The sequence below is a fragment of the Sesamum indicum genome, linkage group LG6 (assembly GCF_026168435.1).
Source record: "Sesamum indicum cultivar Baizhima isolate 11 linkage group LG6, ASM2616843v1, whole genome shotgun sequence".
Classification (NCBI taxonomy): domain Eukaryota; kingdom Viridiplantae; phylum Streptophyta; class Magnoliopsida; order Lamiales; family Pedaliaceae; genus Sesamum; species Sesamum indicum.
The window spans coordinates 24,105,940-24,130,804 of NC_142662.1; the positions used below are offsets into that span (position 1 = coordinate 24,105,940).

Below are 24,865 nucleotides of genomic sequence, written 5' to 3' on the forward strand. Positions count from 1 at the left end.
TTCAATCAATAATGGCGTGCTTGGATAAATTTCGCAAGTCAAGAGAAATTCAAAATTAGAGTCAATAACATTCAACCTCTGGAAGAAGTATTAGCATTGAAAGTTTGATGCAAATTAAATGAGGGATAATTATTACACCCTCCCGAGAGGGCTTGGTGATATTACCCGTAATTTTTTATAGTATGAAAAAATAATTTTGTATTCCCGAAATTTGTTTATATATAGTAAATAAATAATTCTATTAGTCAAAATTTACTAACTTTGTTAATATTAGCAAAGAAGTTGAATGAAAATTTATAATTATTCATAACTGACTTATTACTCACTTATTATAGGTCAAACAAATCTTTTCTTACCAAAATAACTTTAAAATAGTAAAGATATATCTTATTATATGTATTATCGTATGAAGATAAATAATGGTAGGTTGGTTAGAAAAAATTATTTGACTTGCAATAAGTCAGTAATTCAATCATCTTATTTGTAAATATCAGCAAATTCAGTTAACATAACAAAAAAAAAAAAAATAGGATTTGTAACGGCTTTTTTGAAACGGCCATTCATATGGCCTTTCTAACGGCTTTGTAATGGAGTAGACTTGCTGACGTCCTTGAGAGGATAAGGAAAATGAATTTTTTTGTAACGGCAAAAAATCGTTACAAAAACCATTATAAATTTTGTATGTGCCTAAAACCATTATAATTTATAGACCGTTACAACTTTACTATGATTTTTGTAACGAATATTTTTGTCAAATAATCATCCGATTATCCCCTATACTTTGTAAAACAAAGCCATTTACCTCCCTTTGTATGCTTGCAAATTTAATATTTGAGCTCAAGCTCGAGCTCAAGTTAGCACCATTTGAGTACAAAAAACTCAAGCCCAATACGAAAAACTATAAAATTGAGTAATCAGGAAAAAACATTCTGATAGAAGATACCAAACAATAGTCGAACTTTTATGGCTTTCATATTTAATTATAATATAAAATTACAATATAAGATATCAATAAATAATTGTAATATATGATAAATTTTGAAAAAAATTTGTTATAATATTGAATATGTAGTTAAATATATAAAAAAATTTATAAAAATAAAAATATCATAAAATCGTTTGAAAATTGATTCCTTAAATTTTTTAAAATTGTCCATTGAAAATTGGCCATTGCAAATAAGGTTTCTCAGGTTTTCCTGAAAATCTGTTGTTACGACGTATTTTGATTTCGTTTCCAAAAATTTTGCTTTTATGTCCAAAAATATTGCGAACGAATTTATTGGTGCTTCTCGGCAACCTTGATAAAAGTTGTTCTGAAAATCCATCCTTAACAGGATGTTTCTTTTGTAGTGTTTGGTAAGGTTTCAATGCATTTTCGTTGTCGTAATTTAGGCTATTTTGACCTTTTTGTCCTTTAACTTTCTCAGTAGTATTTTGGTCGTATGTATTTTTAATCGTTGTTATTTTTGCCTTTTTTTTTTTTTTGCCATAGCTCATCATTCTGATTAGGAAATACATGTGTTTCTCACGTGGCATTTTAAAATATGGGCGATTGTTCCTGTTCGCCCATTTTCGCCATCATTTTTATTCTTTAATATTTCATCATACTATTTTGGTCCTGCATCTTTTTAATTTTTGCGATTACAGTTATTTTTTTGTTGGGGTTCACTACTCTCGCCAGTGCAAATGAACTCTAGCTAACATAAGGAATGAAATCACGAGAATTAAAGAAATGCAGGCCCAAAATACTGTCATAGAAAGTTAAAGGACGAAAATGCTTAATAGCCTAAATTACGAATCCAAAATTACATTATAATCCATTTTATAATCTACATAAATTTCCCATCAAACTTTAGATTGATGAAAGGAACAAAAAAGAATGAAAGAGAAAATTTTAATAGGAAAAAGAAAGCACAAGTAGAATATTTATAATAAGACACACTACACATTGAATACAACGAAATATTTTGTTGATGAATCGTACAATACCTTAACCACAATATAGCTTGCTAGCTAGAGACGCGATACAAACAACAATCGAAAATTCAAATACATTATTGTTGATTCCCGGAGGACGCAGAACACAAACAACCTAATCCTTAGCAACGAACTAAATGATGAGTTGCAGATACATATATCCATTTAATCAAATGGCAATGGGATCCATAAAGACAGCAGCAATTTCTCTTGCTAAATTTTCAGGATTTGCATACGCATCTCGCCCGTTCCTGTAATTGACCTCGGCTGCACGTGCATAGTTAAGAAGTTGCTCCATCATGTCCTTAGACACTGGGGAAATTTCAGTTGACCACTCTGTATTGAAATCCTTCCACGCATTCTCAAATAGTTCCTTGAACTTGTCCACGGTTTCTTCTTTTGATACACCATATTGCTTCACATAGCAATCCACTGCCGTCGGTATATTTCCACCCCTGCTCTCGCGCTTTTGCAAGAAAAACCAAAAAATTGATTATATCATAGCCAATATAGTCATTGGTAGCATAAAAATGAAATGGCACTACACCCAAAGTTATCAAGTTATTACCCGTGATCAATATTTTTGTTGTCACTCTTTATGCGTATAATCTTTTATACGCAATTCTTGTGGTACAAACCAAAATTTCTTGTCATTCATTAATTTTTTAGTGTATAATACGTATTTAGAGCTTCTTACTTCGTCACTGCCGATATCATCCGCATGTCGACAAATCCTGGTGGATGCTATAAGAGCTTTGTTAGGTTCACTCATCAGCCAATCAATGGATTCTTTGGCGGCAGATTTTAATCCTGGGATACCCACGGTGAGGAAGACATAGATGCAGCTCGTGACGACAGTATTAGCAATATACTCTTCGTATGTAGGCATCTGTCCTCCCAAGAACCACTGCGTATGTCTGTTGTAAGCCTTAGCAATTTGTTTCACCTTCATATGAACAACATCTTTAATTACATCGTAAGGCAGTAAAAAACAATTAAGAAAGAGCGGACGAGACAGATAAATATACGCTCAATAAGATAAATTAGGATGGATCGGTAAGAATTTGTCCTTACTGCTTCTATGGCGTAAGGCACTGCAAATAATTTTCCTTGTTTGGCTGCTTCAACTTCGTAGTCCTCGTATAGATTTAGAATAAACTTATATATAATTTTCATGTAATCTGGAAGTCGATCAAGTTCATCGATATCCCACCTGCAAGAATCACATTAATTTTTACTCAAATTCATCTTTAATTACAAGATGAAAGTATTACTATTAGTATTATTTTTTCAATCAAGGACAAGTAAATGATTCTAATGATTATATTAAATAAGTATATATATTATACTTTTCCAAGATCTCGGTGAAAAGGTCAGCTTCTTCAACTGTAGCATAGTTATCATATGTATCATCCATTATTGTAAGCATCGCCACACTTTTAGTAATTGCTATTCGGGCATAAGAGTGTTGAGGCTGGAAATGGAAAGTCGTGCCCCAGAAAAAGCCCTCCACCAGTCTGTCTCTCGCATAAGGTAGTTTTGACACCAAATCTAGCTCGTTCCACCACCTTTAAAATGTAAAAAGAAAAGACAAGTCAATATGTTGATTTACCCTAGCTATTACACGTTCAATAATACATGGATGTAATAATAAGTGTATTGCGTACCTGGAAAGATCATGGAGCTCTTTCTTATATATATTTTGCAAATAATTGAAATCCAGCTTGGCTAGTTTTAGAAGTATTTCATTCTTCGATTGGTTCCTCTCATAAAAGGAAATGTCATGGCGGGCTTCCAATCTTGGAACGCCTCTATAAACCGGTTGCTCTAGAGCTCTCTTCACTTGGCATTGAAGTTGGGGCTCTAATTCTTGCACCATACGATTTAGGTGATGGGTTGTGAAGGCGACTGCATCTTCTAATATGTCTTCGCCATGAACCCTCACGTTGGACGCTTCGTACAAGCTTAACAGGCCCTTAGCATCACCAGTGAGGGTTTCTTCAAATTTGCCGCCGTCGTCCTTAAACTTGTTGAAAACATCTGGTTGACGATCAAATACGTCACATTAAAATCGTATAAGTTGTTTCATTTCTCATAAAATTAGATGGCCTAAATGAACAATGGCCTGCTAGAAAAAGCCCTTGTCACGATGTGTCACTTCATAACTGCATTTCAAAACTTGATGTACTTAGCCCCTTTAAAGTTTCTTTCGAGCATGGTATTAATGTGTTAACCCCTATGTTAACTTCAAATCGATGCATCAGATAATATCATTATATATATAATATATTGTGTGCTTATAATAATAAGACGAGTAAAAAAAGATTGATTCGATATAAATAACCACATATACATTGCAAATGAAGTGAGAAAAGGAACGTACCGCAAGAGACAGAATAGCGATGTTGCCTTAGCAGACGAAATTGAAGCGCAGTAGCGAACAAGTCATAGTTGTCTTGGTCCTTATCTTGAGACTGGAAAAAGAAGATTTCTCGAAGTTGATCTTCAATCTCTTGCTCAAAATGATATCCCACTCCTAAACGCTCAAGTGTGTCAATTAATATTAGTTTCTCAATTGTTGTACTTCCTTTCGTCATCAGCATGCTTCTTGCTTGTTGCTTTAGTTCTTGAATTGCTTCAGCATACTTTTTTTGTACCTACAAAAAAGCCAATCATCGTTTACCAACACATGGGATGCATAAAGTTTCATAAAAAAATTATCTAATTCAAGAAAATCATGCTATAAAATCGACATGTTAAATGCATGGATCGATTGCATTTAATTTTACCCTGTACAATAGACCCCCTAAACAAATAGAAGAGCTACGTACACAAACCTTATCGTCCAAGGAAAACGAAGTGAAGGCATCACCCCACATGCTCGGGGTGTAACTCGTAATGGGTGGGCGGCCATCCTTGGGGAGATTTGGAAGGCTTTCATCAAAACAGGTCGCAGCGGGAGCCATTTTGATATGCAGCTGATAATCAAAGCCTATCTCTCAATCTCTAATGTTGTAATCTCTGTCTGTATATTTCTTGACATGTATCAATCACTAATTCACTTATTTATAGGTATCATGTCATCAACTTTACTATATTTTAACTGATACCTTAATAAATTTAATGCTAATTAGCACGTTTCAACTTTAAGTACTACTATATATATATACCAGAGCATGCCAAGGAAAGATTCTCAATCTGGTGCATTAATGGCACTTCAATTCTGACTATGGGATTATTTATTTCTGGCAGGAGAGCATATGCAGACATGGCGATGAAGACGACAATGCAGAAATAAAAAATGTTCATCATAAAGATGGAATTGGAGAAAGAAAAGACGCGATACAAGAATCGATTATCTCCATATTACTCCGCATTAACCATGCGTCTTTATTTCCAAAATAATTTGAATTGAGAGGAAAAGTTTGAAATTGATTTTTCCATAACGATTTGAATTAGCACTTTTGTTTCTAATGAAATTGGGTTGAATATATATATTTTTGCATTATTGCCATCAATTATAAAATCGAAATCAAAATAGAAATTTTTTGTGTTTTGAATAAAATGGCAGTCAAACATGCTTTTATATAGATAAATTCCCACATAATTTTTTCTCTAAAAGTGGATTGACTGTCTGTTTTAACGGTCAATCTAATGGAGGGTACTCAGGCGGATGAAAACTAAAAACTTAGGTCACCAAATTTTACGACTTGAACACTTGTGGTACTAAAACTGAAAAATATATATATATATATATATATATATATATACTTTGGATACAAAATAATGAAATTATCCTGAAAAATATATGATTAAAATTCATTAAAGTTAAATGATAATGTTAAGCTAAATAATATTACTGATCGGATAGTATAAAATCCTGTTAAATTTGAATTTATTTATTGAAAATAATATATTGTAAACAGAAATTTAATTTTTGATTTAAAGTAGATGAGATTTCTAACTAATAAGATTCTTTTTAATAATTAAAAAGTTCAATTACATGATGTCGAACTTGTTTTGTTGGACCAGATCCGGGTCGAAATCTGTACGTCTTCCTTGGTCGGGTGAACAGGTCCTGCAATCGGTTCGAGGACGCTACCTCTCCCAAACTAATGTAAGGGCCCTTAAAAAAGAGAAATACATCGTTAGGCTTGCTGGGGCAGCCCCAACTAAGACCCTCCGATACTTAATCCAATCGTATCAATGTAGTGAAAGCAAGTCACTGGCGAGCATGAGCGACCAAAGAGTAAAGTGCAGTAGAAAAGGTCATCCATTAATTCACTGACTATGGAGTATTTAGAGTGTAAGACTGAGAGTCTTATTGGTCAAATAGGCATCTTACGCGTGTCCCGAGTTGCCAGGTTCGGGTTGCTAGACCTGACTCGGATCATGACCAGACCAGATAAGTCTTCCCCATAAAACTGTGATCTTGAATGTTTTCAGGAACAAAATAGTCTTTTCCATAGAATATTAGGGTTTTCGCCATCGTGACCTTAGTATTAGACTTAATCACTACACTAAAATATGATTGATTTTAATTTCTTTAATCGTTGTAGTTGTCCTTTTGCAGGAAATTCAGAGCTGCAAATTAAATAACCAATATGTGTTTCCGTTAGTTAGAAAAAACCAACATGTGAAATTCGATTCTCAATTTTTTATTCCATTAATTTAATGAATGAGTAATATATTGTCCAGCTGTTCTATTGATCAATTTTTTATTCCAATTCCAAATCAACAATGCCGAGCTTTTGCATTAAATGATAATTATCCCTAACTGCCACCTACTGTACATGTAATCAGCAACAGAAGAGAGTTCTTCTACAATAATAAAAAAGTAAAACACGCGTCTTCATTCTTGCATGCATGTTTATTTCTTTATGTTGGATTTCAATATTAGGGAGTTTTAGTGATGGTTTTAGGTAACTTCTGCAAACGTACACTCCTTAATCAGCTTGTAAGCATGTAGAATTACAGACACGGCGGGGATAATCCCGGCAATGCTCTTCCAACGTTTAAAGCTGCAAAATAATTGTGTGTGTTGGTTCCTGTTTCAAACGCAGCCACACGTATTGATGCGTCTCAACAGTGATCTGAGTTCACACAACATTGATCTGAGTCCCATGGAAAAAGAAACAAAGTAGTGATTTGAGTCCGAATTAAATGAAATCTTTAGGTCTGGGTGAATAGTAATTCACTTCTGAATATTGTAAATGAGCAAATTACCCTCCTATTAAAAAAACATATAATAATTTATCCCCTATACTTTTTAAAATGACGTCGCTTACCTCTCTTTATGTGCTTGCAAATTTAATATTTTAGCTCAAGCTCGAGCTCAAGTTGGCACCGTTTGGGTACAAAAAACTCAAGCCCAATACGGAAAACTATAAAATTGAGTAATCAGAAAAAAACATTCTGATAGAAAAAAACCAAAAAGTAGTCGAACTTTTGTGGCTTTCAGATTTAATCATTCTATAAAATTACAATATGAGATATCAATAAATAATTGTAACATATGATAAATTTTGAAAAGAACTTGATGTAATATTGAATATGTAGTTGAATGTATAAAAAATTTATAAAAATAAAAATATCATAAAATCGTTTGAAATTTGATTCCTTCAATTTTTAAAATGGTCTAGGTCATTGCAAATAAGGTTTCTCAGGTTTTCCTGAAAATCTGTTGTTACGACGTATTTTGATTTCGTTTCCAAAAATTTTGCTTTTATGTCCAAAAATATTGCGAAGGAATTTATTGGTGCTTCTCGGCAACCTTGAAAAAAGTTGTTCTGAAAATCCATCCTCAACAGGATGTTTCTTTTGTAGTGTTTGGTAAGGTTTCAATGCATTTTCGTTGTCGTAATTTAGGCTATTTTGACCTTTTTGTCCTTTAACTTTCTCAGTAGTATTTTGGTCGTATGTATTTTTAATCGTTGTTATTTTTGCCTTTTTTTTTTTTTTTGCCATAGCTCATCATTCTGATTAGGAAATACATGTGTTTCTCACGTGGCATTTTAAAATATGGGCGATTGTTCCTGTTCGCCCATTTCCGCCATCATTTTTATTCTTTAATATTTCATCATACTATTTTGGTCCTGCATCTTTTTAATTTTTGCGATTACAGTTATTTTTTTGTTGGAGTTCACTACTCTCGCCAGTGCAAATGAACTCTAGCTAACAAAAGGAATGAAATCACGAGAATTAAAGAAATGCAGGCCCAAAATACTGTCATAGAAAGTTAAAGGACGAAAATGCTTAATAGCCTAAATTACGAATCCAAAATTACATTTAATCCATTTTATAATCTACATAAATTTCCCATCAAACTTTAGATTGATGAAAGGAACAAAAAAGAATGAAAGAGAAAATTTTAATAGAAAAAAGAAAGGACAAGTAGAATATTTATAATAAGACACACTACACATTGAATACAACGAAATATTTTGTTGATGAATCGTACAATACCTTAACCACAATATAGCTTGCTAGCTAGAGACGCGATACAAACAACAATCGAAAATTCAAATACATTATTGTTGATTCCCGGAGGACGCAGAACACAAACAACCTAATCCTTAGCAACAAACTAAATGATGAGTTGCAGATACATATATCCATTTAATCAAATGGCAATGGGATCCATAAAGACAGCAGCAATTTCTCTTGCTAAATTTTCAGGATTTGCATACGCATCTCGCCCGTTCCTGTAATTGACCTCGGCTGCACGTGCATAGTTAAGAAGTTGCTCCATCATGTCCTTAGACACTGGGGAAATTTCAGTTGACCACTCTGTATTGAAATCCTTCCACGCATTCTCAAATAGTTCCTTGAACTTGTCCACGGTTTCTTCTTTTGATACACCATATTGCTTCACATAGCAATCCACTGCCGTCGGTATATTTCCACCCCTGCTCTCGCGCTTTTGCAAGAAAAACCAAAAAATTGATTATATCATAGCCAATATAGTCATTGGTAGCATAAAAATGAAATGGCACTACACCCAAAGTTATCAAGTTATTACCCGTGATCAATATTTTTGTTGTCACTCTTTATGCGTATAATCTTTTATACGCAATTCTTGTGGTACAAACCAAAATTTCTTGTCATTCATTAATTTTTTAGTGTATAATACGTATTTAGAGCTTCTTACTTCGTCACTGCCGATATCATCCGCATGTCGACAAATCCTGGTGGATGCTATAAGAGCTTTGTTAGGTTCACTCATCAGCCAATCAATGGATTCTTTGGCGGCAGATTTTAATCCTGGGATACCCACGGTGAGGAAGACATAGATGCAGCTCGTGACGACAGTATTAGCAATATACTCTTCGTATGTAGGCATCTGTCCTCCCAAGAACCACTGCGTATGTCTGTTGTAAGCCTTAGCAATTTGTTTCACCTTCATATGAACAACATGTTTAATTACATCGTAAGGCAGTAAAAAACAATTAAGAAAGAGCGGACGAGACAGATAAATATACGCTCAATAAGATAAATTAGGATGGATCGGTAAGAATTTGTCCTTACTGCTTCTATGGCGTAAGGCACTGCAAATAATTTTCCTTGTTTGGCTGCTTCAACTTCGTAGTCCTCGTATAGATTTAGAATAAACTTATATATAATTTTCATGTAATCTGGAAGTCGATCAAGTTCATCGATATCCCACCTGCAAGAATCACATTAATTTTTACTCAAATTCATCTTTAATTACAAGATGAAAGTATTACTATTAGTATTATTTTTTCAATCAAGGACAAGTAAATGATTCTAATGATTATATTAAATAAGTATATATATTATACTTTTCCAAGATCTCGGTGAAAAGGTCAGCTTCTTCAACTGTAGCATAGTTATCATATGTATCATCCATTATTGTAAGCATCGCCACACTTTTAGTAATTGCTATTCGGGCATAAGAGTGTTGAGGCTGGAAATGGAAAGTCGTGCCCCAGAAAAAGCCCTCCACCAGTCTGTCTCTCGCATAAGGTAGTTTTGACACCAAATCTAGCTCGTTCCACCACCTTTAAAATGTAAAAAGAAAAGACAAGTCAATATGTTGATTTACCCTAGCTATTACACGTTCAATAATACATGGATGTAATAATAAGTGTATTGCGTACCTGGAAAGATCATGGAGCTCTTTCTTATATATATTTTGCAAATAATTGAAATCCAGCTTGGCTAGTTTTAGAAGTATTTCATTCTTCGATTGGTTCCTCTCATAAAAGGAAATGTAATGGCGGGCTTCCAATCTTGGAACGCCTCTATAAACCGGTTGCTCTAGAGCTCTCTTCACTTGGCATTGAAGTTGGGGCTCTAATTCTTGCACCATACGATTTAGGTGATGGGTTGTGAAGGCGACTGCATCTTCTAATATGTCTTCGCCATGAACCCTCACGTTGGACGCTTCGTACAAGCTTAACAGGCCCTTAGCATCACCAGTGAGGGTTTCTTCAAATTTGCCGCCGTCGTCCTTAAACTTGTTGAAAACATCTGGTTGACGATCAAATACGTCACGTTAAAATCGTATAAGTTGTTTCATTTCTCATAAAATTAGTATGGCCTAAATGAACAAAAGCCTGCTAGAAAAAGCCCTTGTCACGATGTGTCACTTCATAACTGCATTTCAAAACTTGATGTACTTAGCCGCTTTAAAGTTTCTTTCGAGCACGGTATTAATGTGTTAACCCCTATGTTAACTTCAAATCGATGCATCAGATAATATCATTATATATATAATATATTGTGTGCGTATAATAATAAGACGAGTAAAAAAAGATTGATTCGATATAAATAACCACATATACATTGCAAATGAAGTGAGAAAAGGAACGTACCGCAAGAGACAGAATAGCGATGTTGCCTTAGCAGACGAAATTGAAGCGCAGTAGCGAACAAGTCATAGTTGTCTTGGTCCTTATCTTGAGACTGGAAAAAGAAGATTTCTCGAAGTTGATCTTCAATCTCTTGCTCAAAATGATATCCCACTCCTAAACGCTCAAGTGTGTCAATTAATATTAGTTTCTCAATTGTTGTACTTCCTTTCGTCATCAGCATGCTTCTTGCTTGTTGCTTTAGTTCTTGAATTGCTTCAGCATACTTTTTTTGTACCTACAAAAAAGCCAATCATCGTTTACCAACACATGGGATGCATAAAGTTTCATAAAAAAATTATCTAATTCAAGAAAATCATGCTATAAAATCGACATGTTAAATGCATGGATCGATTGCATTTAATTTTACCCTGTACAATAGACCCCCTAAACAAATAGAAGAGCTACGTACACAAACCTTATCGTCCAAGGAAAACGAAGTGAAGGCATCACCCCACATGCTCGGGGTGTAACTCGTAATGGGTGGGCGGCCATCCTTGGGGAGATTTGGAAGGCTTTCATCAAAACAGGTCGCAGCGGGAGCCATTTTGATATGCAGCTGATAATCAAAGCCTATCTCTCAATCTCTAATGTTGTAATCTCTGTCTGTATATTTCTTGACATGTATCAATCACTAATTCACTTATTTATAGGTATCATGTCATCAACTTTACTATATTTTAACTGATACCTTAATAAATTTAATGCTAATTAGCACGTTTCAACTTTAAGTACTACTATATATATATACCAGAGCATGCCAAGGAAAGATTCTCAATCTGGTGCATTAATGGCACTTCAATTCTGACTATGGGATTATTTATTTTCTGGCAGGAGAGCATATGCAGACATGGCGATGAAGACGACAATGCAGAAATAAAAAATGTTCATCATAAAGATGGAATTGGAGAAAGAAAAGACGCGATACAAGAATCGATTATCTCCATATTACTCCGCATTAACCATGCGTCTTTATTTCCAAAATAATTTGAATTGAGAGGAAAAGTTTGAAATTGATTTTTCCATAACGATTTGAATATGCACTTTTGTTTCTAATGAAATTGGGTTGAATATATATATTTTTGCATTATTGCCATCAATTATAAAATCGAAATCAAAATAGAAATTTTTTGTGTTTTGAATAAAATGGCAGTCAAACATGCTTTTATATAGATAAATTCCCACATAATTTTTTCTCTAAAAGTGGATTGACTGTCTGTTTTAACGGTCAATCTAATGGAGGGTACTCAAGCGGATGAAAACTAAAAACTTAGGTCACCAAATTTTACGACTTGAACACTTGTGGTACTAAAACTGAAATATATATATATATATATATATATATATATATACTTTGGATACAAAATAATGAAATTATCCTGAAAAATATATGATTAAAATTCATTAAAGTTAAATGATAATGTTAAGCTAAATAATATTACTGATCGGATAGTATAAAATCCTGTTAAATTTTGAATTTATTTATTGAAAATAATATATTGTAAACAGAAATTTAATTTTTGATTTAAAGTAGATGAGAATTCTAACTAATAAGATTCTTTTTAATAATTAAAAAGTTCAATTACGTGATGTCGAACTTGTTTTGTTGGACCAGATCCGGGTCGAAATCTGTACGTCCTCCTTGGTCGGGTGAACAGGTCCTGCAATCGGTTCGAGGACGCTACCTCTCCCAAACTAATGTAAGGGCCCTTAAAAAAGAGAAATACATCGTTAGGCTTGCTGGGGCAGCCCCAACTAAGACCCTCCGATACTTAATCCAATCGTATCAATGTAGTGAAAGCAAGTCACTGGCGAGCATGAGCGACCAAAGAGTAAAGTGCAGTAGAAAAGGTCATCCATTAATTCACTGACTATGGAGTATTTAGAGTGTAAGACTGAGAGTCTTATTGGTCAAATAGGCATCTTACGCGTGTCCCGGGTTGCCAGGTTCGGGTTGCTAGACCTGACTCGGATCATGACCAGACCCGATAAGTCTTCCCCATAAAACTGTGATCTTGAATGTTTTCAGGAACAAAATAGTCTTTTCCATAGAATATTAGGGTTTTCGCCATCGTGACCTTAGTATTAGATTTAATCACTACACTAAAATATGATTGATTTTAATTTCTTTAATCGTTGTAGTTGTCCTTTTGCAGGAAATTCAGAGCTGCAAATTAAATAACCAATATGTGTTTCCGTTAGTTAGAAATAACCAACATGTGAAATTCGAATTCTCAATTTTTTATTCCATTAATTTAATGAATGAGTAATATATTGTCCAGCTGTTCTATTGATCAATTTTTTATTCCAATTCCAAATCAACAATGCCGAGCTTTTGCATTAAATGATAATTATCCCTAACTGCCACCTACTGTACATGTAATCAGCAACAGAAGAGAGATCTTCTACAATAATAAAAAAGTAAAACACGCGTCTTCATTCTTGCATGCATGTTTATTTCTTTATGTTGGATTTCAATATTAGGGAGTTTTAGTGATGGTTTTAGGTAACTTCTGCAAACGTACACTCCTTAATCAGCTTGTAAGCATGTAGAATTACAGACACGGCGGGGATGATCCCGGCAATGCTCTTCCAACGTTTAAAGCTGCAAAATAATTGTGTGTGTTGGTTCCTGTTTCAAACGCAGCCACACGTATTGATACGTCTCAACAGTGATCTGAGTTCACACAACATTGATCTGAGTCCCATGGAAAAAGAAACAAAGTAGTGATTTGAGTCCGAATTAAATGAAATGTTTAGGTCTGGGTGAATAGTAATTCACTTCTGAATATTGTAAATGAGCAAATTACCCTCCTATTAAAAAAACATATAATAATTTATCCCCTATACTTTTTAAAATGACGTCGCTTACCTCTCTTTATGTGCTTGCAAATTTAATATTTTAGCTCAAGCTCGAGCTCAAGTTGGCACCGTTTGGGTACAAAAAACTCAAGCCCAATACGGAAAACTATAAAATTGAGTAATCAGAAAAAAAGCAAAAAGTAGTCGAACTTTTGTGGCTTTCAGATTTAATTATTCTATAAAATTACAATATGAGATATCAATAAATAATTGTAATATATGATAAATTTTGAAAAGAACTTGATGTAATATTGAATATGTAGTTGAATGTATAAAAAATTTATAAAAATAAAAATATTATAAAATCGTTTGAAATTTGATTCCTTCAATTTTTAAAATGGTCTAGGTCATTGCAAATAAGGTTTCTCAGGTTTTCCTGAAAATCTGTTGTTACGACGTATTTTGATTTCGTTTCCAAAAATTTTGCTTTTATGTCCAAAAATATTGCGAAGGAATTTATTGGTGCTTCTCGGCAACCGTGATAAAAGTTGTTCTGAAAATCCATCCTCAACAGGATGTTTCTTTTGTAGTGTTTGGTAAGGTTTCAATGCATTTTCGTTGTCGTAATTTAGGCTATTTTGACCTTTTTGTCCTTTAACTTTCTCAGTAGTATTTTGGTCGTATGTATTTTTAATCGTTGTTATTTTTGCCTTTTTTTTTTTTTTTTGCCATAGCTCATCATTCTGATTAGGAAATACATGTGTTTCTCACGTGGCATTTTAAAATATGGGCGATTGTTCCTGTTCGCCCATTTCCGCCATCATTTTTATTCTTTAATATTTCATCATACTATTTTGGTCCTGCATCTTTTTTTAATTTTTGCGATTACAGTTATTTTTTTGTTGGAGTTCACTACTCTCGCCAGTGCAAATGAACTCTAGCTAACAAAAGGAATGAAATCACGAGAATTAAAGAAATGCAGGCCCAAAATACTGTCATAGAAAGTTAAAGGACGAAAATGCTTAATAGCCTAAATTACGAATCCAAAATTACATTTAATCCATTTTATAATCTACATAAATTTCCCATCAAACTTTAGATTGATGAAAGGAACAAAAAAGAATGAAAGAGAAAATTTTAATAGGAAAACGAAAGGACAAGTAGAATATTTATAATAAGACACACTACACATTGAATACAACGAAATATTTTGTTGATGAATCGTACAATACCTTAACCACAATATAGCTTGCTAGCTAGAGACGCGATACAAACAACAATCGAAAATTCAAATACATTATTGTTGATTCCCGGAGGACGCAGAACACAAACAACCTAATCCTTAGCAACGAACTAAATGATGAGTTGCAGATACATATATCCATTTAATCAAATGGCAATGGGATCCATAAAGACAGCAGCAATTTCTCTTGCTAAATTTTCAGGATTTGCATACGCATCTCGCCCGTTCCTGTAATTGACCTCGGCTGCACGTGCATAGTTAAGAAGTTGCTCCATCATGTCCTTAGACACTGGGGAAATTTCAGTTGACCACTCTGTATTGAAATCCTTCCACGCATTCTCAAATAGTTCCTTGAACTTGTCCACGGTTTCTTCTTTTGATACACCATATTGCTTCACATAGCAATCCACTGCCGTCGGTATATTTCCACCCCTGCTCTCGCGCTTTTGCAAGAAAAACCAAAAAATTGATTATATCATAGCCAATATAGTCATTGGTAGCATAAAAATGAAATGGCACTACACCCAAAGTTATCAAGTTATTACCCGTGATCAATATTTTTGTTGTCACTCTTTATGCGTATAATCTTTTATACGCAATTCTTGTGGTACAAACCAAAATTTCTTGTCATTCATTAATTTTTTAGTGTATAATATGTATTTAGAGCTTCTTACTTCGTCACTGCCGATATCATCCGCATGTCGACAAATCCTGGTGGATGCTATAAGAGCTTTGTTAGGTTCACTCATCAGCCAATCAATGGATTCTTTGGAGGCAGATTTTAATCCTGGGATACCCACGGTGAGGAAGACATAGATGCAGCTCGTGACGACAGTATTAGCAATATACTCTTCGTATGTAGGCATCTGTCCTCCCAAGAACCACTGCGTATGTCTGTTGTAAGCCTTAGCAATTTGTTTCACCTTCATATGAACAACATGTTTAATTACATCGTAAGGCAGTAAAAAACAATTAAGAAAGAGCGGACGAGACAGATAAATATACGCTCAATAAGATAAATTAGGATGGATCTGTAAGAATTTGTCCTTACTGCTTCTATGGCGTAAGGCACTGCAAATAATTTTCCTTGTTTGGCTGCTTCAACTTCGTAGTCCTCGTATAGATTTAGAATAAACTTATATATAATTTTCATGTAATCTGGAAGTCGATCAAGTTCATCGATATCCCACCTGCAAGAATCACATTAATTTTTACTCAAATTCATCTTTAATTACAAGATGAAAGTATTACTATTAGTATTATTTTTTCAATCAAGGACAAGTAAATGATTCTAATGATTATATTAAATAAGTATATATATTATACTTTTCCAAGATCTCGGTGAAAAGGTCAGCTTCTTCAACTGTAGCATAGTTATCATATGTATCATCCATTATTGTAAGCATCGCCACACTTTTAGTAATTGCTATTCGGGCATAAGAGTGTTGAGGCTGGAAATGGAAAGTCGTGCCCCAGAAAAAGCCCTCCACCAGTCTGTCTCTCGCATAAGGTAGTTTTGACACCAAATCTAGCTCGTTCCACCACCTTTAAAATGTAAAAAGAAAAGACAAGTCAATATGTTGATTTACCCTAGCTATTACATGTTCAATAATACATGGATGTAATAATAAGTGTATTGCGTACCTGGAAAGATCATGGAGCTCTTTCTTATATATATTTTGCAAATAATTGAAATCCAGCTTGGCTAGTTTTAGAAGTATTTCATTCTTCGATTGGTTCCTCTCATAAAAGGAAATGTAATGGCGGGCTTCCAATCTTGGAACGCCTCTATAAACCGGTTGCTCTAGAGCTCTCTTCACTTGGCATTGAAGTTGGGGCTCTAATTCTTGCACCATACGATTTAGGTGATGGGTTGTGAAGGCGACTGCATCTTCTAATATGTCTTCGCCATGAACCCTCACGTTGGACGCTTCGTACAAGCTTAACAGGCCCTTAGCATCACCAGTGAGGGTTTCTTCAAATTTGCCGCCGTCGTCCTTAAACTTGTTGAAAACATCTGGTTGACGATCAAATACGTCACGTTAAAATCGTATAAGTTGTTTCATTTCTCATAAAATTAGTATGGCCTAAATGAACAAAAGCCTGCTAGAAAAAGCCCTTGTCACGATGTGTCACTTCATAACTGCATTTCAAAACTTGATGTACTTAGCCGCTTTAAAGTTTCTTTCGAGCATGGTATTAATGTGTTAACCCCTATGTTAACTTCAAATCGATGCATCAGATAATATCATTATATATATAATATATTGTGTGCGTATAATAATAAGACGAGTAAAAAAAGATTGATTCGATATAAATAACCACATATACATTGCAAATGAAGTGAGAAAAGGAACGTACCGCAAGAGACAGAATAGCGATGTTGCCTTAGCAGACGAAATTGAAGCGCAGTAGCGAACAAGTCATAGTTGTCTTGGTCCTTATCTTGAGACTGGAAAAAGAAGATTTCTCGAAGTTGATCTTCAATCTCTTGCTCAAAATGATATCCCACTCCTAAACGCTCAAGTGTGTCAATTAATATTAGTTTCTCAATTGTTGTGCTTCCTTTCGTCATCAGCATGCTTCTTGCTTGTTGCTTTAGTTCTTGAATTGCTTCAGCATACTTTTTTTGTACCTACAAAAAAGCCAATCATCGTTTACCAACACATGGGATGCATAAAGTTTCATAAAAAAATTATCTAATTCAAGAAAATCATGCTATAAAATCGACATGTTAAATGCATGGATCGATTGCATTTAATTTTACCCTGTACAATAGACCCCCTAAACAAATAGAAGAGCTACGTACACAAACCTTATCGTCCAAGGAAAACGAAGTGAAGGCATCACCCCACATGCTCGGGGTGTAACTCGTAATGGGTGGGCGGCCATCCTTGGGGAGATTTGGAAGGCTTTCATCAAAACAGGTCGCAGCGGGAGCCATTTTGATATGCAGCTGATAATCAAAGCCTATCTCTCAATCTCTAATGTTGTAATCTCTGTCTGTATATTTCTTGACATGTATCAATCACTAATTCACTTATTTATAGGTATCATGTCATCAACTTTACTATATTTTAACTGATACCTTAATAAATTTAATGCTAATTAGCACGTTTCAACTTTAAGTACTACTATATATATATACCAGAGCATGCCAAGGAAAGATTCTCAATCTGGTGCATTAATGGCACTTCAATTCTGACTATGGGATTATTTATTTTCTGGCAGGAGAGCATATGCAGACATGGCGATGAAGACGACAATGCAGAAATAAAAAATGTTCATCATAAAGATGGAATTGGAGAAAGAAAAGACGCGATACAAGAATCGATTATCTCCATATTACTCCGCATTAACCATGCGTCTTTATTTCCAAAATAATTTGAATTGAGAGGAAAAGTTTGAAATTGATTTTTCCATAACGATTTGAATTAGCACTTTTGTTTCTAATGAAATTGGGTTGAATATATATATTTTTGCATTATTGCCATCAATTATAAAATCGAAATCAAAATAGAAATTTTTTGTGTTTTGAATAAAATGGCAGTCAAACATGCTTTTATATAGATAAATTCCCACATAATTTTTTCTCTAAAAGTGGATTGACTGTCTGTTTTAACGGTCAATCTAATGGAGGGTACTCAAGCGGATGAAAACTAAAAACTTAGGTCACCAAATTTTACGACTTGAACACTTGTGGTACTAAAACTGAAATATATATATATATATATATATATATACTTTGGATACAAAATAATGAAATTATCCTGAAAAATATATGATTAAAATTCATTAAAGTTAAATGATAATGTTAAGCTAAATAATATTACTGATCGGATAGTATAAAATCCTGTTAAATTTTGAATTTATTTATTGAAAATAATATATTGTAAACAGAAATTTAATTTTTGATTTAAAGTAGATGAGAATTCTAACTAATAAGATTCTTTTTAATAATTAAAAAGTTCAATTACGTGATGTCGAACTTGTTTTGTTGGACCAGATCCGGGTCGAAATCTGTACGTCCTCCTTGGTCGGGTGAACAGGTCCTGCAATCGGTTCGAGGACGCTACCTCTCCCAAACTAATGTAAGGGCCCTTAAAAAAGAGAAATACATCGTTAGGCTTGCTGGGGCAGCCCCAACTAAGACCCTCCGATACTTAATCCAATCGTATCAATGTAGTGAAAGCAAGTCACTGGCGAGCATGAGCGACCAAAGAGTAAAGTGCAGTAGAAAAGGTCATCCATTAATTCACTGACTATGGAGTATTTAGAGTGTAAGACTGAGAGTCTTATTGGTCAAATAGGCATCTTACGCGTGTCCCGGGTTGCCAGGTTCGGGTTGCTAGACCTGACTCGGATCATGACCAGACCCGATAAGTCTTCCCCATAAAACTGTGATCTTGAATGTTTTCAGGAACAAAATAGTCTTTTCCATAGAATATTAGGGTTTTCGCCATCGTGACCTTAGTATTAGATTTAATCACTACACTAAAATATGATTGATTTTAATTTCTTTAATCGTTGTAGTTGTCCTTTTGCAGGAAATTCAGAGCTGCAAATTAAATAACCAATATGTGTTTCCGTTAGTTAGAAATAACCAACATGTGAAATTCGAATTCTCAATTTTTTATTCCATTAATTTAATGAATGAGTAATATATTGTCCAGCTGTTCTATTGATCAATTTTTTATTCCAATTCCAAATCAACAATGCCGAGCTTTTGCATTAAATGATAATTATCCCTAACTGCCACCTACTGTACATGTAATCAGCAACAGAAGAGAGTTCTTCTACAATAATAAAAAAGTAAAACACGCGTCTTCATTCTTGCATGCATGTTTATTTCTTTATGTTGGATTTCAATATTAGGGAGTTTTAGTGATGGTTTTAGGTAACTTCTGCAAACGTACACTCCTTAATCAGCTTGTAAGCATGTAGAATTACAGACACGGCGGGGATGATCCCGGCAATGCTCTTCCAACGTTTAAAGCTGCAAAATAATTGTGTGTGTTGGTTCCTGTTTCAAACGCAGCCACACGTATTGATACGTCTCAACAGTGATCTGAGTTCACACAACATTGATCTGAGTCCCATGGAAAAAGAAACAAAGTAGTGATTTGAGTCCGAATTAAATGAAATGTTTAGGTCTGGGTGAATAGTAATTCACTTCTGAATATTGTAAATGAGCAAATTACCCTCCTATTAAAAAAACATATAATAATTTATCCCCTATACTTTTTAAAATGACGTCGCTTACCTCTCTTTATGTGCTTGCAAATTTAATATTTTAGCTCAAGCTCGAGCTCAAGTTGGCACCGTTTGGGTACAAAAAACTCAAGCCCAATACGGAAAACTATAAAATTGAGTAATCAGAAAAAAAGCAAAAAGTAGTCGAACTTTTGTGGCTTTCAGATTTAATTATTCTATAAAATTACAATATGAGATATCAATAAATAATTGTAATATATGATAAATTTTGAAAAGAACTTGATGTAATATTGAATATGTAGTTGAATGTATAAAAAATTTATAAAAATAAAAATATTATAAAATCGTTTGAAATTTGATTCCTTCAATTTTTAAAATGGTCTAGGTCATTGCAAATAAGGTTTCTCAGGTTTTCCTGAAAATCTGTTGTTACGACGTATTTTGATTTCGTTTCCAAAAATTTTGCTTTTATGTCCAAAAATATTGCGAAGGAATTTATTGGTGCTTCTCGGCAACCGTGATAAAAGTTGTTCTGAAAATCCATCCTCAACAGGATGTTTCTTTTGTAGTGTTTGGTAAGGTTTCAATGCATTTTCGTTGTCGTAATTTAGGCTATTTTGACCTTTTTGTCCTTTAACTTTCTCAGTAGTATTTTGGTCGTATGTATTTTTAATCGTTGTTATTTTTGCCTTTTTTTTTTTTTTTTGCCATAGCTCATCATTCTGATTAGGAAATACATGTGTTTCTCACGTGGCATTTTAAAATATGGGCGATTGTTCCTGTTCGCCCATTTCCGCCATCATTTTTATTCTTTAATATTTCATCATACTATTTTGGTCCTGCATCTTTTTAATTTTTGCGATTACAGTTATTTTTTTGTTGGAGTTCACTACTCTCGCCAGTGCAAATGAACTCTAGCTAACAAAAGGAATGAAATCACGAGAATTAAAGAAATGCAGGCCCAAAATACTGTCATAGAAAGTTAAAGGACGAAAATGCTTAATAGCCTAAATTACGAATCCAAAATTACATTTAATCCATTTTATAATCTACATAAATTTCCCATCAAACTTTAGATTGATGAAAGGAACAAAAAAGAATGAAAGAGAAAATTTTAATAGGAAAACGAAAGGACAAGTAGAATATTTATAATAAGACACACTACACATTGAATACAACGAAATATTTTGTTGATGAATCGTACAATACCTTAACCACAATATAGCTTGCTAGCTAGAGACGCGATACAAACAACAATCGAAAATTCAAATACATTATTGTTGATTCCCGGAGGACGCAGAACACAAACAACCTAATCCTTAGCAACGAACTAAATGATGAGTTGCAGATACATATATCCATTTAATCAAATGGCAATGGGATCCATAAAGACAGCAGCAATTTCTCTTGCTAAATTTTCAGGATTTGCATACGCATCTCGCCCGTTCCTGTAATTGACCTCGGCTGCACGTGCATAGTTAAGAAGTTGCTCCATCATGTCCTTAGACACTGGGGAAATTTCAGTTGACCACTCTGTATTGAAATCCTTCCACGCATTCTCAAATAGTTCCTTGAACTTGTCCACGGTTTCTTCTTTTGATACACCATATTGCTTCACATAGCAATCCACTGCCGTCGGTATATTTCCACCCCTGCTCTCGCGCTTTTGCAAGAAAAACCAAAAAATTGATTATATCATAGCCAATATAGTCATTGGTAGCATAAAAATGAAATGGCACTACACCCAAAGTTATCAAGTTATTACCCGTGATCAATATTTTTGTTGTCACTCTTTATGCGTATAATCTTTTATACGCAATTCTTGTGGTACAAACCAAAATTTCTTGTCATTCATTAATTTTTTAGTGTATAATATGTATTTAGAGCTTCTTACTTCGTCACTGCCGATATCATCCGCATGTCGACAAATCCTGGTGGATGCTATAAGAGCTTTGTTAGGTTCACTCATCAGCCAATCAATGGATTCTTTGGAGGCAGATTTTAATCCTGGGATACCCACGGTGAGGAAGACATAGATGCAGCTCGTGACGACAGTATTAGCAATATACTCTTCGTATGTAGGCATCTGTCCTCCCAAGAACCACTGCGTATGTCTGTTGTAAGCCTTAGCAATTTGTTTCACCTTCATATGAACAACATGTTTAATTACATCGTAAGGCAGTAAAAAACAATTAAGAAAGAGCGGACGAGACAGATAAATATACGCTCAATAAGATAAATTAGGATGGATCTGTAAGAATTTGTCCTTACTGCTTCTATGGCGTAAGGCACTGCAAATAATTTTCCTTGTTTGGCTGCTTCAACTTCGTAGTCCTCGTATAGATTTAGAATAAACTTATATATAATTTTCATGTAATCTGGAAGTCGATCAAGTTCATCGATATCCCACCTGCAAGAATCACATTAATTTTTACTCAAATTCATCTTTAATTACAAGATGAAAGTATTACTATTAGTATTATTTTTTCAATCAAGGACAAGTAAATGATTCTAATGATTATATTAAATAAGTATATATATTATACTTTTCCAAGATCTCGGTGAAAAGGTCAGCTTCTTCAACTGTAGCATAGTTATCATATGTATCATCCATTATTGTAAGCATCGCCACACTTTTAGTAATTGCTATTCGGGCATAAGAGTGTTGAGGCTGGAAATGGAAAGTCGTGCCCCAGAAAAAGCCCTCCACCAGTCTGTCTCTCGCATAAGGTAGTTTTGACACCAAATCTAGCTCGTTCCACCACCTTTAAAATGTAAAAAGAAAAGACAAGTCAATATGTTGATTTACCCTAGCTATTACACGTTCAATAATACATGGATGTAATAATAAGTGTATTGCGTACCTGGAAAGATCATGGAGCTCTTTCTTATATATATTTTGCAAATAATTGAAATCCAGCTTGGCTAGTTTTAGAAGTATTTCATTCTTCGATTGGTTCCTCTCATAAAAGGAAATGTAATGGCGGGCTTCCAATCTTGGAACGCCTCTATAAACCGGTTGCTCTAGAGCTCTCTTCACTTGGCATTGAAGTTGGGGCTCTAATTCTTGCACCATACGATTTAGGTGATGGGTTGTGAAGGCGACTGCATCTTCTAATATGTCTTCGCCATGAACCCTCACGTTGGACGCTTCGTACAAGCTTAACAGGCCCTTAGCATCACCAGTGAGGGTTTCTTCAAATTTGCCGCCGTCGTCCTTAAACTTGTTGAAAACATCTGGTTGACGATCAAATACGTCACGTTAAAATCGTATAAGTTGTTTCATTTCTCATAAAATTAGTATGGCCTAAATGAACAAAAGCCTGCTAGAAAAAGCCCTTGTCACGATGTGTCACTTCATAACTGCATTTCAAAACTTGATGTACTTAGCCGCTTTAAAGTTTCTTTCGAGCATGGTATTAATGTGTTAACCCCTATGTTAACTTCAAATCGATGCATCAGATAATATCATTATATATATAATATATTGTGTGCGTATAATAATAAGACGAGTAAAAAAAGATTGATTCGATATAAATAACCACATATACATTGCAAATGAAGTGAGAAAAGGAACGTACCGCAAGAGACAGAATAGCGATGTTGCCTTAGCAGACGAAATTGAAGCGCAGTAGCGAACAAGTCATAGTTGTCTTGGTCCTTATCTTGAGACTGGAAAAAGAAGATTTCTCGAAGTTGATCTTCAATCTCTTGCTCAAAATGATATCCCACTCCTAAACGCTCAAGTGTGTCAATTAATATTAGTTTCTCAATTGTTGTACTTCCTTTCGTCATCAGCATGCTTCTTGCTTGTTGCTTTAGTTCTTGAATTGCTTCAGCATACTTTTTTTGTACCTACAAAAAAGCCAATCATCGTTTACCAACACATGGGATGCATAAAGTTTCATAAAAAAATTATCTAATTCAAGAAAATCATGCTATAAAATCGACATGTTAAATGCATGGATCGATTGCATTTAATTTTACCCTGTACAATAGACCCCCTAAACAAATAGAAGAGCTACGTACACAAACCTTATCGTCCAAGGAAAACGAAGTGAAGGCATCACCCCACATGCTCGGGGTGTAACTCGTAATGGGTGGGCGGCCATCCTTGGGGAGATTTGGAAGGCTTTCATCAAAACAGGTCGCAGCGGGAGCCATTTTGATATGCAGCTGATAATCAAAGCCTATCTCTCAATCTCTAATGTTGTAATCTCTGTCTGTATATTTCTTGACATGTATCAATCACTAATTCACTTATTTATAGGTATCATGTCATCAACTTTACTATATTTTAACTGATACCTTAATAAATTTAATGCTAATTAGCACGTTTCAACTTTAAGTACTACTATATATATATACCAGAGCATGCCAAGGAAAGATTCTCAATCTGGTGCATTAATGGCACTTCAATTCTGACTATGGGATTATTTATTTCTGGCAGGAGAGCATATGCAGACATGGCGATGAAGACGACAATGCAGAAATAAAAAATGTTCATCATAAAGATGGAATTGGAGAAAGAAAAGACGCGATACAAGAATCGATTATCTCCATATTACTCCGCATTAACCATGCGTCTTTATTTCCAAAATAATTTGAATTGAGAGGAAAAGTTTGAAATTGATTTTTCCATAACGATTTGAATTAGCACTTTTGTTTCTAATGAAATTGGGTTGAATATATATATTTTTGCATTATTGCCATCAATTATAAAATCGAAATCAAAATAGAAATTTTTTGTGTTTTG

At 34.3% G+C, this 24,865-nt stretch overlaps 4 protein-coding genes across 4 annotated transcripts; all 4 read right to left on the reverse strand.

Annotated features, from left to right (window-relative positions):
* Positions 1–1,925: 1,925 nt before the first annotated feature.
* On the reverse strand, positions 1,926–5,025 carry LOC148787932 (gamma-cadinene synthase-like). Its single transcript, XM_088881229.1, has 7 exons — positions 4,815–5,025; positions 4,361–4,634; positions 3,645–4,017; positions 3,327–3,545; positions 3,052–3,190; positions 2,675–2,923; positions 1,926–2,443 (listed from the first exon to the last, which is right to left on the reverse strand). Exons 1-7 carry the CDS (start codon positions 4,941–4,943, stop codon positions 2,147–2,149), a joined length of 1,680 nt encoding a protein of 559 aa, XP_088737355.1. The 5' UTR covers positions 4,944–5,025; the 3' UTR covers positions 1,926–2,146.
* A 3,353-nt stretch (positions 5,026–8,378) lies between these two features.
* LOC148787933 (gamma-cadinene synthase-like) lies at positions 8,379–11,479 on the reverse strand. Its single transcript, XM_088881228.1, has 7 exons — positions 11,269–11,479; positions 10,815–11,088; positions 10,098–10,470; positions 9,780–9,998; positions 9,505–9,643; positions 9,128–9,376; positions 8,379–8,896 (listed from the first exon to the last, which is right to left on the reverse strand). Exons 1-7 carry the CDS (start codon positions 11,395–11,397, stop codon positions 8,600–8,602), a joined length of 1,680 nt encoding a protein of 559 aa, XP_088737354.1. The 5' UTR covers positions 11,398–11,479; the 3' UTR covers positions 8,379–8,599.
* A 3,341-nt stretch (positions 11,480–14,820) lies between these two features.
* LOC148787934 (gamma-cadinene synthase-like) lies at positions 14,821–17,922 on the reverse strand. Its single transcript, XM_088881206.1, has 7 exons — positions 17,711–17,922; positions 17,257–17,530; positions 16,540–16,912; positions 16,222–16,440; positions 15,947–16,085; positions 15,570–15,818; positions 14,821–15,338 (listed from the first exon to the last, which is right to left on the reverse strand). Exons 1-7 carry the CDS (start codon positions 17,837–17,839, stop codon positions 15,042–15,044), a joined length of 1,680 nt encoding a protein of 559 aa, XP_088737332.1. The 5' UTR covers positions 17,840–17,922; the 3' UTR covers positions 14,821–15,041.
* A 3,332-nt stretch (positions 17,923–21,254) lies between these two features.
* Positions 21,255–24,355, reverse strand: LOC148787935 (gamma-cadinene synthase-like). Its single transcript, XM_088881205.1, has 7 exons — positions 24,145–24,355; positions 23,691–23,964; positions 22,974–23,346; positions 22,656–22,874; positions 22,381–22,519; positions 22,004–22,252; positions 21,255–21,772 (listed from the first exon to the last, which is right to left on the reverse strand). Exons 1-7 carry the CDS (start codon positions 24,271–24,273, stop codon positions 21,476–21,478), a joined length of 1,680 nt encoding a protein of 559 aa, XP_088737331.1. The 5' UTR covers positions 24,274–24,355; the 3' UTR covers positions 21,255–21,475.
* Between the last annotated feature and the right edge of the window lie 510 nt (positions 24,356–24,865).

Coding starts and splice junctions, on each gene's coding strand:
- LOC148787934 (XM_088881206.1), bottom strand. CDS start 17,839: ATGGCTCCCGCTGCGACCTGTTTTGATGAAAGCCTTCCAAATCTCCCC. Junction 17,531..17,710: donor CGTTTTCCTTGGACGATAAG/GTTTGTGTACGT, acceptor GCTTTTTTGTAG/GTACAAAAAAAGTATGCTGA. Junction 16,913..17,256: donor TCGCTATTCTGTCTCTTGCG/GTACGTTCCTTT, acceptor ATCGTCAACCAG/ATGTTTTCAACAAGTTTAAG.
- LOC148787933 (XM_088881228.1), bottom strand. CDS start 11,397: ATGGCTCCCGCTGCGACCTGTTTTGATGAAAGCCTTCCAAATCTCCCC. Junction 9,999..10,097: donor GAGCTCCATGATCTTTCCAG/GTACGCAATACA, acceptor TACATTTTAAAG/GTGGTGGAACGAGCTAGATT. Junction 8,897..9,127: donor ATGATATCGGCAGTGACGAA/GTAAGAAGCTCT, acceptor TTCTTGCAAAAG/CGCGAGAGCAGGGGTGGAAA.
- LOC148787932 (XM_088881229.1), bottom strand. CDS start 4,943: ATGGCTCCCGCTGCGACCTGTTTTGATGAAAGCCTTCCAAATCTCCCC. Junction 4,635..4,814: donor CGTTTTCCTTGGACGATAAG/GTTTGTGTACGT, acceptor GCTTTTTTGTAG/GTACAAAAAAAGTATGCTGA. Junction 3,546..3,644: donor GAGCTCCATGATCTTTCCAG/GTACGCAATACA, acceptor TACATTTTAAAG/GTGGTGGAACGAGCTAGATT.
- LOC148787935 (XM_088881205.1), bottom strand. CDS start 24,273: ATGGCTCCCGCTGCGACCTGTTTTGATGAAAGCCTTCCAAATCTCCCC. Junction 23,347..23,690: donor TCGCTATTCTGTCTCTTGCG/GTACGTTCCTTT, acceptor ATCGTCAACCAG/ATGTTTTCAACAAGTTTAAG. Junction 22,253..22,380: donor TGCCTTACGCCATAGAAGCA/GTAAGGACAAAT, acceptor GTTCATATGAAG/GTGAAACAAATTGCTAAGGC.